At 39.3% G+C, this 14,195-nt stretch overlaps 1 protein-coding gene across 1 annotated transcript in view; it reads left to right on the forward strand.

The window, feature by feature from the left end:
- The window catches only part of LOC149298104 (short transient receptor potential channel 5-like), a 78,109-nt gene that overhangs the window by 47,864 nt on the left and 16,050 nt on the right, over positions 1-14,195 (forward strand). Inside the window, exons 4-6 of the mRNA XM_089487613.1 lie at positions 1,393-1,532; positions 3,706-4,028; positions 9,952-10,147. Of these exons, the coding sequence (XP_089343739.1) occupies positions 1,393-1,532; positions 3,706-4,028; positions 9,952-10,147 (659 nt within the window). The remainder of the gene's footprint in view (positions 1-1,392; positions 1,533-3,705; positions 4,029-9,951; positions 10,148-14,195) is intronic.

The following is a 14,195-nucleotide window of genomic DNA, read 5'->3' on the forward strand; positions in this document are numbered from 1 at the left end:
GCCGGAACACAACTGCAGGGCCGTCCCAACAGAAACGGAGAACATGTTCCGTCTCTCGCACGCCCTCTAGTGGCGCGCGCGCATACAACTCCTTTTCTTAAAGGCACAGTCACAATATTCCCAGGTGTATAGAATCAGGTTAATCTGGACATCAGAGGGAGTATCCCTTCCTCCTTCCTATAAATCTGTGCCGTTTAGTTCATTCATTGCTCAGATATACTGTGCTCTCTACGTATATACGTCAGTGCTCCCTTATCATTGTTTCATTGGATATTGACCCTTCGCTTTCCTTATCGTGTCTGAACCTTCGCTGCCTGAACCGACCTCTGCTTATCCTGACTTCGTTTACGTCTCATCCCTATCGGTACCTCGCTTTTGATTCATCCACGTCTCCAGCCTTGCATATTGGGCTCCGACTACTAAACTCGACAGGTATTTACTAGACTTGGGTGCCAGCCAACTCTTCGTGTTCGTGTTCGTCTTCGTGGGGGAAAAAATCTTCGTATTCCATGAATATTTACCCGTTCCTGTGTTCGGTTTGGGCGAATATTTGTGTACATTCTTCGTGTTCGTTAGGCGCCAGGATTTTAAAGGTCCGTACGAGCAACTCTATTGGTCGCTGGCAGGGGCCTCCTCTGCCATCAACCATTGAAGTACAGCTTCTCTTGATTGGTTGATGTCAGACAAGCCCCCTGCTGGCAACCAATAGAGTCACTCATACAGACTTTTAAAATCCTGTTGCCGAAACTCGCCAGGAGTTAATGCTCTTATAGGGGACCTATAACCCCTGACGGCGAAACTCGGCCTGGGGAGGTTCCAGGAGTTAAAGGAGTAGCTCCCTGCCGGCGACCATTAGAGTCGCTTGTACAGACCTTAAACTCCTGACGCCGAAACCAGGCCAAGTTTGGCAATCAGGAGTTAAAGGTTAAACCGCCGCCATGTTCGTTTTTTTCTGTATTTGGGCTGAACAACGAAAAAACACTACTTTATGTTCGTTTTCATATTCGCCCAAATACAAATGCACAATTTTAGTATTTACTAAACAAAACTTCCTATAATGGTACCCAAATTAAACTCACCTGGCTCTTAATCAATATTTTAATTCATCCCAAAACATGTTCAGTGGGGTTGAGGTCAGGGTTCTGTGCAGGCCAGTCAGGTTCTTCCACACCAAACTCAACAAACCATGTCTCGATAGACCTTGTTTTGCACACAGGGCACACTCATGGTTGAACAGAAAAGGGTTTCCTGAACCGGTGCCACAAAGTTAGAAGTATACAACGGGAATTAAACCCCTTTATCCAGCCTCCACCAAACTTTACAGTATGGACTATCCATTCCGTAGGAAGCTTAGGTTGGAAAATGTTATTATTAGTTTTTGTTTCTCAACAGGTTTCATATGGGGTGAAATAAAAGAGATGTGGGATGGAGGCTTTAATGAATATGTACATGATTGGTGGAATCTTATGGATTTTGCTATGAATTCCCTCTATCTTGCAACCATCTCCCTCAAAATTGTAGCATATGTTAAGGTAAGAAATGTTTCCTTGCATATAGTGTTTAACAATAATTTAATGCATGCTGTTCCTATACTACACCATTTGTACAGTATATTCTGGAACGTATTCTTGCAGTGTGTCGTGCTAAGAATAATTTGTATATTAGCCACAGGGCTAAAATTCCCAACCGTACAAGGCAAGTCGAGAAACAAAATACAAAAATGTTCTATGTTTGCAATTATTAAGGCAGAATAAACGTTTATATTATAAATTGTGTTGAGATATTGACTAAAGTAAGTTCTACTTATATTATGACTGCATTGCTGATCATACTATTGGTAGTATGATCAGCAAAGCAGTCATATTATAAGTAGGTAGACGTTGGAGTGGAAATTGTGTACTTTTGTCATCTGCATGAAAGCCTTATCCTTCATTAGATGACTGCTTGTAAAAACAGTTTTTTTTTCAAAAGCAGTGTTTTGGCCAAAGCAAACAATTCGCATAACTTAGGAAAAATTACAATAAATTCAAGATTACAGTCTTAAATATATGTAACAAAAAAGGGTGGTAAAAGAACACTGGTTATTGCCTGTGTTACAAGGATGTGTTATATCCTCTTTGTCTGTACCCGCTGCTTTAATTCTGTTTTGATATTGGTTTTCTGCAGAACTGACCTCTTACAGGGTACACTGCTGGAAGGGTTATTAATCACTCTATACGGCTGGTGTGAAACTAATACACTATAAATAAATCAATAATAATTTCATGATATATTAGTTACATTTCTCAGTTACTTCTTTGTTTACTGGTGTGTAATAAATGAAGTCATACTAAGGATCAATGCATTACAAAGTTCAAAGCATACAGTACTAGGGTAGTGTTTCCCCATAAGAAAAACTCCAATGTTCTTGGCATCAGCAAAGCCAGAAGGTTCATCTACAATTGTAAGGTGAGTGTATATATTTTGCAATGTTAAAAACATTAATTATAGATTCTAAAAATCTATTAATTAAAGGGAAAGTTCACTTAAGTTGTAAAATGCAGCCATACTTTGTATAAAGTAGATGATGAGGAAAATGCAAATGTTTAGTTCGGTAATTAGACTAATATGTGGGACCAACATATCATAGGCTAAAACCTAAGCTTTAAATATTTCAGGAATCTTAGACTCTGTTGCATTTAATAAAATCAGAACGGCTAGGTAGAGAGTACATTCTCTGGTGCTGAGACACTACAGGCCCTTACCACACCAATAAATAAATATTAAAATAACTAAAATTACAACAAAACATTGTAGATGTGGCACAAAAGGAGCAGGAGCACATCATATAAAAAGCACAATGCATCCTTAAAGCTGGCCATGGCGAGACTAGTGTTTAGTCATACTCAGTTGCCTTACATGATGCATCTGAAATGTACAGGCAATCATCTAGTTGGTCAGCACCTAGATCACACAGTTAGTGAATAAGTTTGCCTGATGACAACTGATAAACCAAACCACACACAATAAGACACAATAAACTAACTTTGTCACAGTATGATAATCAGGATGGACCTCAAATTACAATGTATCTTGGTCAGGAATGTGCTTCTGAGGTTCTGCTGTGTCGCCAAGAAAGTAGGACTAAGTGATAGACCAACCTCTTACTATGCCATACCCAGATAAATTGACAAACCCCCTAATGATTTTAAGCACTGACAAAAGAGTCATTTTATGAAAGGGTGTCTCTACTTTAGTGAATTCTTCAAATACCGGTATATCTCATGTTATGTTAGTAAGCATATTTTCAGTTTTACTATACCAGGTCTCATTTAAGAGACTTTCAGTTGAAGGGCATACGTCATGGCTAGTAAGACATACTGAACAATGTCAGGCTGATTTGTAGGTATAAAACACAGACTTACAGCTACTGGACAAGCTGTTACCTGTCTGAGTACGTTTTCTGTCCACTAAAAATCCAATATCTGTTTTGAAACTGGGTTGAAACCTTAATCTACTTGTTGTTTTGACCTTGTACAATAGGCCTGCTGAAATAAGTCAGACTCTAGTTCTTCATTACAAGAAAATGATGACATTTCCCAAGGCAGACAGGCAATGCTTCCAATGATTACATTCACTATTTGGCACCAGCCCTAGGACAGTTTTGTGTGTGTATGTGTGACTCATCATAGATAATTTATCATTTTTCTCTGTTTACTCCCTTAGTACAATGGCTCACGGCCAAGAGAAGAATGGGATATGTGGCACCCCACACTTATTGCTGAAGCCCTCTTTGCAATATCCAATATTCTTAGTTCCCTGCGCCTCATCTCCTTGTTCACTGCAAATTCCCACCTTGGCCCTCTCCAAATTTCACTGGGAAGGATGCTGCTGGACATTCTCAAATTCCTATTCATTTACTGCCTGGTGCTTCTGGCCTTTGCCAATGGACTAAACCAACTTTACTTTTATTATGAGACTAGTGCCTCCGAGGAACCCAAAAACTGCAAAGGAATCAGATGTGAGAAACAGAACAATGCCTTTTCCACGTAAGTAATTGTTTTGTAAAAGTTCTTTACATGTTTATATTCATCAGAAGATTGCAGCTTGCACATTATACTTCAATCTAGAATAAGACAGCTACAGAAGGACCTGGTAGTTTGGTGAAGTGACTATGCATTATGAAGGTCCATTGTGTTGCTTCCAGGAAAAAACTGTCACAGTTGGCTTTTTGTAATAAACAATTAATGTGGTAAGAGAAATGTTGTAACCTACCTACGACTATTTGCTTAGTAAATAGATCCCTTCAAATGACAGCTGTAGGAGTCTTATAGATGTGTGGCAGTTACTAGAACCTGATATTCAGGAGTGTAAGATGCTCTGCATCTCATACTTTTTACTCTCTTTCTTCTAGACTCACCCCACCTGTGAATGGATGGGGACACATAACTATCAGGGGATAGTATCAAAAGACTAAGAACACGAGGCCCTAAACAAATAATTACACCCTGGAAATAATTCAAATTATCTTGAATTTAGCAACAAATTTGACAGCAAGAAATTATTTTCCTCCTACCCAGTTTGTGTCTAAACCCTTAGTTAAGAACTATGAGGTAGCAACCAGGCATGAACATAGTACTTGTAATAACATTTTCCTAGTGTCCATTGATGACACGTTCCAATTTGCAAATTTGGCTAGTTGGCCAACACGGGTAATATTGCAAGTGATGAGTTCTATGGGTTGCATTTTGTCACTGCTCATCAGATCTACTAAGAGCCAAATTCAGACCATATCGATGTGAGAATCTAATTTAACAGCCCACAATTAAAAAACCTGTGAGTAACAGTTTTAGAATAAACATCTAAATGCAAATCTTTAGCCAAACGGGGTGCCTTGTATACCAGCCTAACTAGCTGCTTGAACCTGCTGTCTGTAGGATTAACACTATATTTGGCACTTGTTTGCTGTAGAACAATGTTGCTGACCCAGTATACTGTATTTCACTTGCGAATCTTTGGTTTGGTTGGGTTGCATTTGTGAGTTTAGTTAGAATTCTATTGCAGCAGGTTAAATTAGTTGCATTGCCTGAAAAGGAGGAAATACTGAAAAGGAGGAAATACTGAATAATTGAAGTAAAAACTCAGATAAATCAAAATCAAATCAGGGATGTTCAGTCAGCCTTTTTTCACTCCCTATGTATTTTTACTACCTGCTTACAATGGAAATTGTTGTCCATAACAGCTGGAGTGCCCCAGAATGTTTATCCTAGGGCAATATCTAGAAGAGGCTTATTGAGTCTGAGCATGTATGCAAACATTCATGATTCTGCATCATAATCATTTTTGGAAAAATACCACATTTTCCCTCTACATTATGAGTTGTTTCTCGGAGATACGATTACTATCATGTTTCTGTAACCTAGATTTTGTTTATCATATAATTTCTGTTAACATTGCAGTCAGCTTTAATATGAAGGCTTTGTGGCATTTAGGTGTGACTCATGATACATTTTGGTTCCTCATTGGTGGAGATACCTTCAGATCTGAATTAGCAGTATATAAATATTTAATAAAAAAGCACTATGAAATGTATACCTTGGATGACACATTCATTTTTTAAAGTTAATTAAAGGTATAATTTGTGCACCTTAGTTAAAATTTTCATGTTGTCTCTCTTGCAAATGCAAAGGATTTTTTTTAACTTTTCCAGGTGGTTTCCAAGAGGTTGAACAGTCAAAATCATTGTAGATGCATAGTTTAATCAATAAGATGAAAATTGTCTCCTCCACGCAAATAGCTATTTCAAGTTGGTTGTTTGGCTGCTTGCAGGTAGTCCAGGTAAGAAAATCAAGCCAATTCTCATATGACGTAAAGACCACAGAATAACTGAGCAGTTAACAATGTTGCACGTCATGGCATTTAATGAGTTTAGAAAGCAACCAAGAGTGTTCCTATAATGCCTTAATATCGAGGCATTCAGCGACACAGAAAACCCACCCCAGGGCATATTGTGATTGCTCCAGAGAGCAACCACAAGTGACATAGCAAGAGAAGTTGCATCTCGCAAGATGGTGGCTCCCACTAAAAATTAACAAGTTCCCAAAAGGGTCTCTCCAGACCAGTCCTGCAAACGCTACAGGACTTGCAATGAATCATGCAAGTCAATGGAGCCCAGTTTACCAGCTTTTACAATATGATTTTACTAATATATATATATTAAAGAAATAGAAATGTTGTAACATGTAAATATATTTCTCCAGTGATGTCACCATCAGGGAAACCATTCAGTTAAAAAAATTTAAAAAAAGTTTAGCACTTTTAGCACTGTATTTTGCCAAAAATTCTGGTATGGGAAGAGTTAAAATACTAGCATTTTAAATATTCATGGGGTAAATTGAATTGTCCAGGTTCAAAGGTTGGAAAGAGTACTAGCTCCTTGGGTACACTAAATGAAAGAGAAGAAAATTACAGTTCAACACAAGCACCGCAAAAGCCTCAGTCACAAAGGGTAGAAAAAGGAAAAAAACAGCGTGGTCCTTAAGGGGTTAATCCTTAAACAGAAGAGAAATTGGGGGAGGCAGAGGCCAATTTTCGTCCTGTTTATGGATTAAATGAATGTTTCTGTGGTCTGCACTACATATGAGGATTGCATTGATTTTCGTACCCGAACTACCTGCAAGCAAACTTCAAGACTTGAACATCCCCATTAGAGCAAAAACCATAGGACGTACTATTATGTTCTTGGTCATCTAGACCATGTTTTATAGGAGATAGTAGTATGTACTATGGTTACAAAGAGATGTCCTGTTGTTACAAAGAAGAAGAGCTATGACCATTCATATAAGGACATCGCCATATAAATACATACACACGATCCAAACTCCTACCAGCACAGAGTATCACTGCTAATGTGATTGCGAGCTCTGAAAAAGAGCTTGTGAAAAGAAAAGATTCAGAGCTACAAGCAGAGGCATAGAGCTTCCCATTTTACCAAATGTAACATGTGACTACAAAATGAGCTTCTACTGGCTGGTCCTGTTCCTTCTGCCATTGCTCATCATGCTCCAGAAATGATATCTATCGCTGCAAACACCTCTGCTGCAGAAGCGTTCCCCCATGCACCAAGTGGCCTTCATCTCTACCCCTACATCACCTAGCACAAGAACTGTATTAGTGTTGTCTAGAGCAGGCACCTACATGAAATACATAACACAGCAGCAAAGATGCAGCTAATGGGGGCCCCTTGGCAGCAGGGAGCGCTGTTAATATACCCCTCCTTCAAAGACATTAGTATATGTCCCTGTAAACAGCTAGAGATTTACATGTGCTTCTCGGCATATATCAGACCTAAGGATCTAAGAATGAAATCTCTAGACTCATATTCAGATGACTGTGTACCCTTTTTAATGGCAACTCAGTTTTGTTTGTTTTTACAAAGACCAAGTAAAAATTAGTCTCAAATACAGTGCATAGGTTAGACACCCAATATCTTGTTTAAATGAGAGCAGTGCTTATTTTATCAACTATGAATATGGCATCATCCACCTCTACCATTATGGCTCGCTGTGCCCTTTCCACCAGCTGTAGCACGGAGGTACCTACTAACATCACAAACATGAAACAGAAATCCACCCCCCCAAAAGCCTAAGTATCTTCTATCTCACATTGACTAAAGACTCTGCCAGCTTTGTTTGCACAGGGCTAACACTGAATTTAGCTGAATTCTGCTTGGAACAAAGAAGAAAAAAGATGATAGCTGCAGCCCTTCTCACAATAGGGACCTCGCTAGGCTTAGATGTCATGTTCAGGGAATTAGCGATTAAATTCATTTAGGTGAGTAGCCTAAGTGATAATTGTCAGCTTTCCAGCTTTCACAAACAAAGGGCCAGGGATTAACCCCACTCATTTTACAGCGGCGTGTAAATCAAATTTCCGAATGTCATGTTACCAGATAAATTCTACAATAATTCTTCATGTGCTGAGTTTGGGAAATGCTTCATCTGACACTCGTCCGCCCATCTATTTACTTAACAAACAATTTCTCGTGCCAACAGGCCCTCTTTTTCCAGTAGGAGAGCAGTTAAAGCATTGCTTATACAGCTTGTCTAGACACTGGTTAATTCCTGCCAAATGATGTTCTCTCCTTTTAATGGCTCTGAAATACATGATGCAGGATGTATCCACAGACCTTTGTCACTTCAGCTTGCAGTTCCCAAGGAGAAGGCGTCTGTTTTGCCAAGTGAACTCTGTTTCCAAACCTGCACCATCACAAACACTTTGCTGCTAAGCGAGCAGACGTACCACAAAAATATAACCCTCTAGCAGTGGCTCTAATAAGAAGTTTAAAGAAAGATGGCAGCCTATTCAGCCGTGACAAGTGCAGAGACGCTGAATTCACTGTTTCACTAAGTTACCCAAGACTCAGCAGTAAATCTTTTCTAGACAGTGTTTATAATAGTGTTTTCTGTACAGTATTCTGGTTGATTTGCGCTATAGTTCAGTGTTTCTATGAAAACAGCGTAGGTCATATTTCTTACCTGATTTGTATTCAATTATGCCGTTATTAATTACCGTATTTGCTCGATTATAAGACAAGGTATTTTTCAGAGCAAATGCTCTGAAAAATACCCCTCGTCTTATAATCGGGGTCGTCTTATAATCAGACCTCAAATAGGTCTGACTATGAGACGACTAAGATCCAGATCCCCCACAGCTGCAGGGGACCTGGATCCTCCTGTCCCGCCCCCTCCCTCCCCGCCCCACTTACCGGTACCTCTGAGTCCCCGGTGTGTAGCTGGGGCAGCGTGTAGATGCCTTATGCCCCCCATTTAACACTCCTCCCCCCCAAACTTATCGGTGCTTCTGACTTCCCTGTCATGTAGCCGGGGCAGCGTGTAGATCCCACGCACTTACGCTGCATGACAGGGAAGTCAGAAGCACTGGTAAGTTTGGAGGGGGGGAGTGTTAAATGGGGGGCATAAGGCATTTCTGGAGGCAGAGTGCTCTGGGAAATGCCTTTTAACCCCCTTAATGTCACTCTGCCTCCAGAAATGCCTTTTTAACCCTCTATACGCCATTCTGCCTCCTGAATGCCTTAAACCTCCCTATATGCCACTCTTCCCCATAATATGCCTTTTAACCCTCTAAATGCCAGAGTGGCATATAGGGGTATAAGGCATTTCTGGAGGCAGAGTGGCACATAGGTGGTCAAAAGGCATATCATGGGGCACAGTGGCATATAGGGTTAAAAGGCATATCATGGGGCACAGTGGCATATAGGGGGTATAAGGCATTTCTGGGGCAGAGTGGCAAGCCTGGGGGCAGATGTGCATAACTGGGGGGCAGGTTGGAAAATAGAAGGAAATAAAACCAAAATATTTTTCTCAATCATAGCTTTTATTAAAAAAATAGTTTACATGAATTAACATTTACTGGTAAAACTTTTTTCCTATAGGGTCGTCTTATATTCAGGCTTTTTCTTTTTTTCCTAAATTAATATTCAGATTTGGGGGGTCGTCTTATAATCAGGGTCGTCTTATAATCGAGCAAATACAGTAATTATCCATTTACCATTGCAACTAAATAGCGCAAAGAAATGTGATCTTTTTGAAAATCTGGATTTGAGAGTGAAAGTTGGAAAGGTTTTTATCAGAATTGGGTCAGTTCACTAAGAAGTGAAATCATAACTTGAGGTGAAAGTTAACTTGACTGACCAGACTCAACTGCAGTTGTATGCAAACACTCACAAAACAACTCATTTATTCACTTGCAAACAAAGCTTTAGTGGCTAGACCCTAGAAAGTATCTGAAGCCACAGGGAACAGTATCTTAAGTAGAATGTTTATTTTATTTAAGTGATTGTTACATCAGTTTATTCGATATAACACTCAGGAGCAAAGTGTTGTTTAAATGTTCCTAGTAATTTTGAATGTATTCTGTCTAAAGATCAAATTAGTATACTTTTTTTTCCAGCCTTTTTGAGACACTCCAGTCCTTGTTCTGGTCAGTGTTTGGTCTTCTCAACTTGTATGTTACTAATGTAAAAGCACGCCATGAATTTACAGAGTTTGTCGGAGCCACAATGTTTGGAACATACAACGTCATCTCCTTGGTTGTGTTACTCAACATGCTTATAGCCATGATGAACAACTCCTACCAGCTGATTGCGGTAAGTAATGTTACACACTTTATTTTTCTTTTCTCCTCCATGTTTATATTTTCTGTCGTTTCACCCTTTTGAAGAAAATCTCACGCTTCCTTTGTAAGTAGGGAACTCCTCATAAAATTATAGATAAATTGTAGATCTTTGTTTAGGAAAGTTCTAGAACCATTTACTACCAGAACCCTTTTTTTAGTTTATTTTTAGTGTGGGAGAGCACTTGTATCTTTTTTTCTTCTTACTGTTAGAGAATACCAGATTATCCTGATTATGTTAGAATAGCAGAACAATTTTGGACCGTAACTAAATATTTTTTTAGAAGAGTACCAGGACCTTCTTATTTTATATGTAGCCTGAAAAATATTAGGGTATTTATTCTATGTAATGGAACTGGAAATATTTTTATTATGCATGTAGCAGTCAATTGTAACCTATCTATACTATGTGTATGAGACTATTGGAACCTTTATATCCAACATGTATCAACAAGCTGTACACAAAGCTTGTTATGCTACAAATAAGGTAATCCCAGAAACTTTACTGTAGTGTAGAAGACTACATTTTAGGGACATTTTATCTTATATTTTTAAAAATATCCAAACCTGTTTGTCTTATATGACTAGAGTACTCAGTTGGAAGAAATGATAATATGAATAATGAGACATGTGACAACTAGTTAAGGTATCTCTTTCAATGTTACATTAGTGTATCCTGTACAATATAGCATATTCAACATTAGTCTTGTCCTTTGTGTATTAGGCATTGATCATTTATTGGTACAGAAACTATATTCGTCATTAAATTAAAATTAGTCCTAAATAATATACAGCATGTGAAAGATTCCACTGTGAATTTTTAAAATGCTGCTTAATGATTTTTATTTTACTAGAATAGACACATAAATGTGGTGTTTAACATTAACTGTACCTTCATTGGGTTCTATCAATGATCACAGAGTGCCCAGGGCATTAATACTTAATGGGTTTATTCCTATCTCCATTTGTATCTTCCGGGAGTTGACATACTCTAATAATAATAATAAAATTCTACTTACGACGAGTTCTAGAGTCAACATTTGGGCTTTTACAGTGAGCACCTCATGAATCCTCCATGGAAAACAACCATCTCTGTAATTTGTCACAGTGCAATAACGAAACATTAGCATTTTAACTCATCATACTGGACAGGGCTGGGTAGTGAATTAAGTTTGAATGTTTAAATTATTACCTGCATACACCTCTAAGTGAATAACATCTCTGGTGGTCCTTCTTCTAGTCATGTGCTTTATTCCCTTTTGATTGTGGTAGACAACAGAGCCTCAATCATAAACAGATGTCAGGTATGGTCTGGCTAAAAGGTGCATATTTATGACTTTCTAGGTCATGTAAATACATTACCTGTGTTACTGTGCTTAGGATTCCTCTGTTTATCCAAGTATGGCTGATACTTCCAATGTCTTCCAATGAGAGGTCAAATGTTAAACTAGATTCTCTCATACAACGTATTTAAAAATCCCCTTTTCAGATTAAAATAAGTAATATTAACAGGTTATCATAAATTAGTAGGTATCTTGTTTCCTAGACAATCATTACCTGCCCTCAGAATGGAAAACAAAGAGTTTCAACAAACATCTTAGCATTGACATTTCACAAGAAGTGGCAATGAAGGGTAATGAATGTGCAATGTAATATTTTTTGGATATGTACCATAGCATTAGATGACAGTTGAGTCTTTATATGCACACAACATTAAACAAATTTATATTTTCACATGGATGACTTTAATCATGCGACCTCGTTTGCTTGAATAGTTAAATGATACCTTTTTTTCTATTCTCCAATTGCCATCTATTTTAGCATATGGCCATATTCCTAATGGCACATTGCCCATGCACATTACTTTTTTCATAATCAGGATAACAGCTAAAAATACTATTTGTTATTTGAACATTTTCTCTTTACAGAATAACTTTAAAGAAAGTGGGTAACTCATTATGTTTGAGAAAAAAAGATGTTTATTCCAACATAAAGCGTTTCAATCTTAGTCTGGATTGAAATCTACTGTATACATGAGTTGTTAATCTAAGATTATTGAAGAAATGCCATAAATACAAATAATTAATACAAATCTACAATGACTTACAAGTGAAAATTGATATTTTCTCTATACAGCTATAGAGGTATCTAAAATTTATAGTCTATTATTTCTTAAATAGAGGATGTAATTTGAAATGCTTGTGTTTGATAGACTTGTGCGCGAGGCCCAAAATCATTTCAATTCATGTTAGGCTTATTAGTTTTCGGAGAACAAATTTCTTTCCCTGCCCTTTTGGTTCGTTAAAAAATCGGAGGGCTTTTTTTTATTCGGAAACAAAATTTGTTGCCACCTGTACTCCCCCCTAGGTATTTCTGTGTCCCCTGCCCTTTTCCCTCTAGTCCTCTCTCTACTTATTCTCCACATCCTTTTTTGCCCTGTGTGTGCCCTTGCCCTCTCCCTTTACTTTGTATCTACCCCACACCTGCTCACTCTTCAGTCGCTGTCTGGTCTCCTCTGATCCCTCTTTGCAGCTGCAGAGAAGATACTGACAGGAGAGATGGGAGGTGGAGTAAGACAAGTGAGGGGGAGCAGGTCAGCGTGTGAGAGAGCAACAGCTGCAGAGAAGACACAGAGGAGAGGAGAGCGGGGTGGTGCTTGTGTAGTCTACAGAGTGCCTGCACTTGCTTATCTATAGATGTACATGAATCTTAACAAAATTTCCAATGTTTTGTCATTTGTTTTCGTTTGTTTCATTGGACGCTCTCCTCTTTAGTTTGCAAGAATCCAAATGCATCTAGTTGTTTTAAACTTTTATGGATGTGATAAAATGCATCAGTGAAAAGTGGACCTGTAGGATTAGAATAGGCTAAGGAGGACAGTATAGGTTGCTCTCTAGCAAGAGTAATGGGTAACATAGTTAACAACAACCTTATCTATGTGTGAGTCTTTAGTAATGTACTTATTGATCGATGATCCAGAGGTAGCAAATCAAATGGGATAAATGTGATGTCATTATAGAAGATATAAGCTTGCCTGTTGCTTAATGTATTTTTTATACATTGCATTCCTGGGGATATTTAGACTTATAGCTGAATTACCATATTTCTCCATGTATAAGACGCTCCCATGCAGGCCCGGACTGGGACAAAAAATAGGCCCAGGCATTTAAGACTGAGCAGCCCATTTTTATTTATTTATTTATGGTTAAAGCCCACCCTTCATGTACCATCTTTGCATTTCCCCAAATCACTTAAACATTCATGATAGACACAAACACTTACTCACTCATTCACACAAATCATTAACACATATTTATTAATGCAGTCTCACAAATCATTCAAGCAATTCACACTACCCCCTCTCCCCATCCCCTTCTTATCTGCCGCTTGTAACTATGTTCCCCCTTCCCCATTTCTCAATATGTACCCCCTCTCACTCTCTATCCCCTCTACCCCTTTCTATCTAACCCCTCTCCCCCCTCTGCCCCTTCTCACTGCACCCCCATCCCTTACCCTACTTACCTTGTTGCCGGAGTAAGCAGCAACTGCGACCGGGTCCACCACTCTAGGGGGCCGGGCAGCCCCCACCAGGGCCGGGATTAGGGGTGCACGGCCGCACAGGGATTAAATTAAAACGTCTGGGTTTTTTGTTTTTTTTTAACTTTATTTAACATCCTCCCGATGTTTTAATTTAAGCCCTGTGCGGCCGCACACCCCTAAAGCTGGCCCTGGTTGGGGCTGCCCGGCCCCCTAGAGTGACGGGCCCGGCCCCCTAGAGTGACGGACCCGGTCGCAGTTTCGGCGGGCTTAAGGGGCAGGTGCCCCTTATGCCCTGCGTTAATGCGGCCGCATAGGCCCAGTCAGTCCGGTCCTGACTAAGCCTATTTTAAGGTAGGGGCCTGGAGCTGCAGCTCCATCAGCCCCTACGTCAATCCGGCCCTGGGCCGCCCGGCCCACCGGGAAAATGCCCGGTGTGCCCGATGGCCAGTCCGGGCCTGCTCCCATGTATAAGACTCACCTTA

Source organism: Sceloporus occidentalis, unplaced genomic scaffold, assembly GCF_023333645.1.
Source record: "Sceloporus occidentalis isolate IW3139 unplaced genomic scaffold, rSceOcc1.0.p SCAF_34, whole genome shotgun sequence".
In the NCBI taxonomy this organism is placed as follows: Eukaryota; Metazoa; Chordata; class Lepidosauria; order Squamata; family Phrynosomatidae; genus Sceloporus; species Sceloporus occidentalis.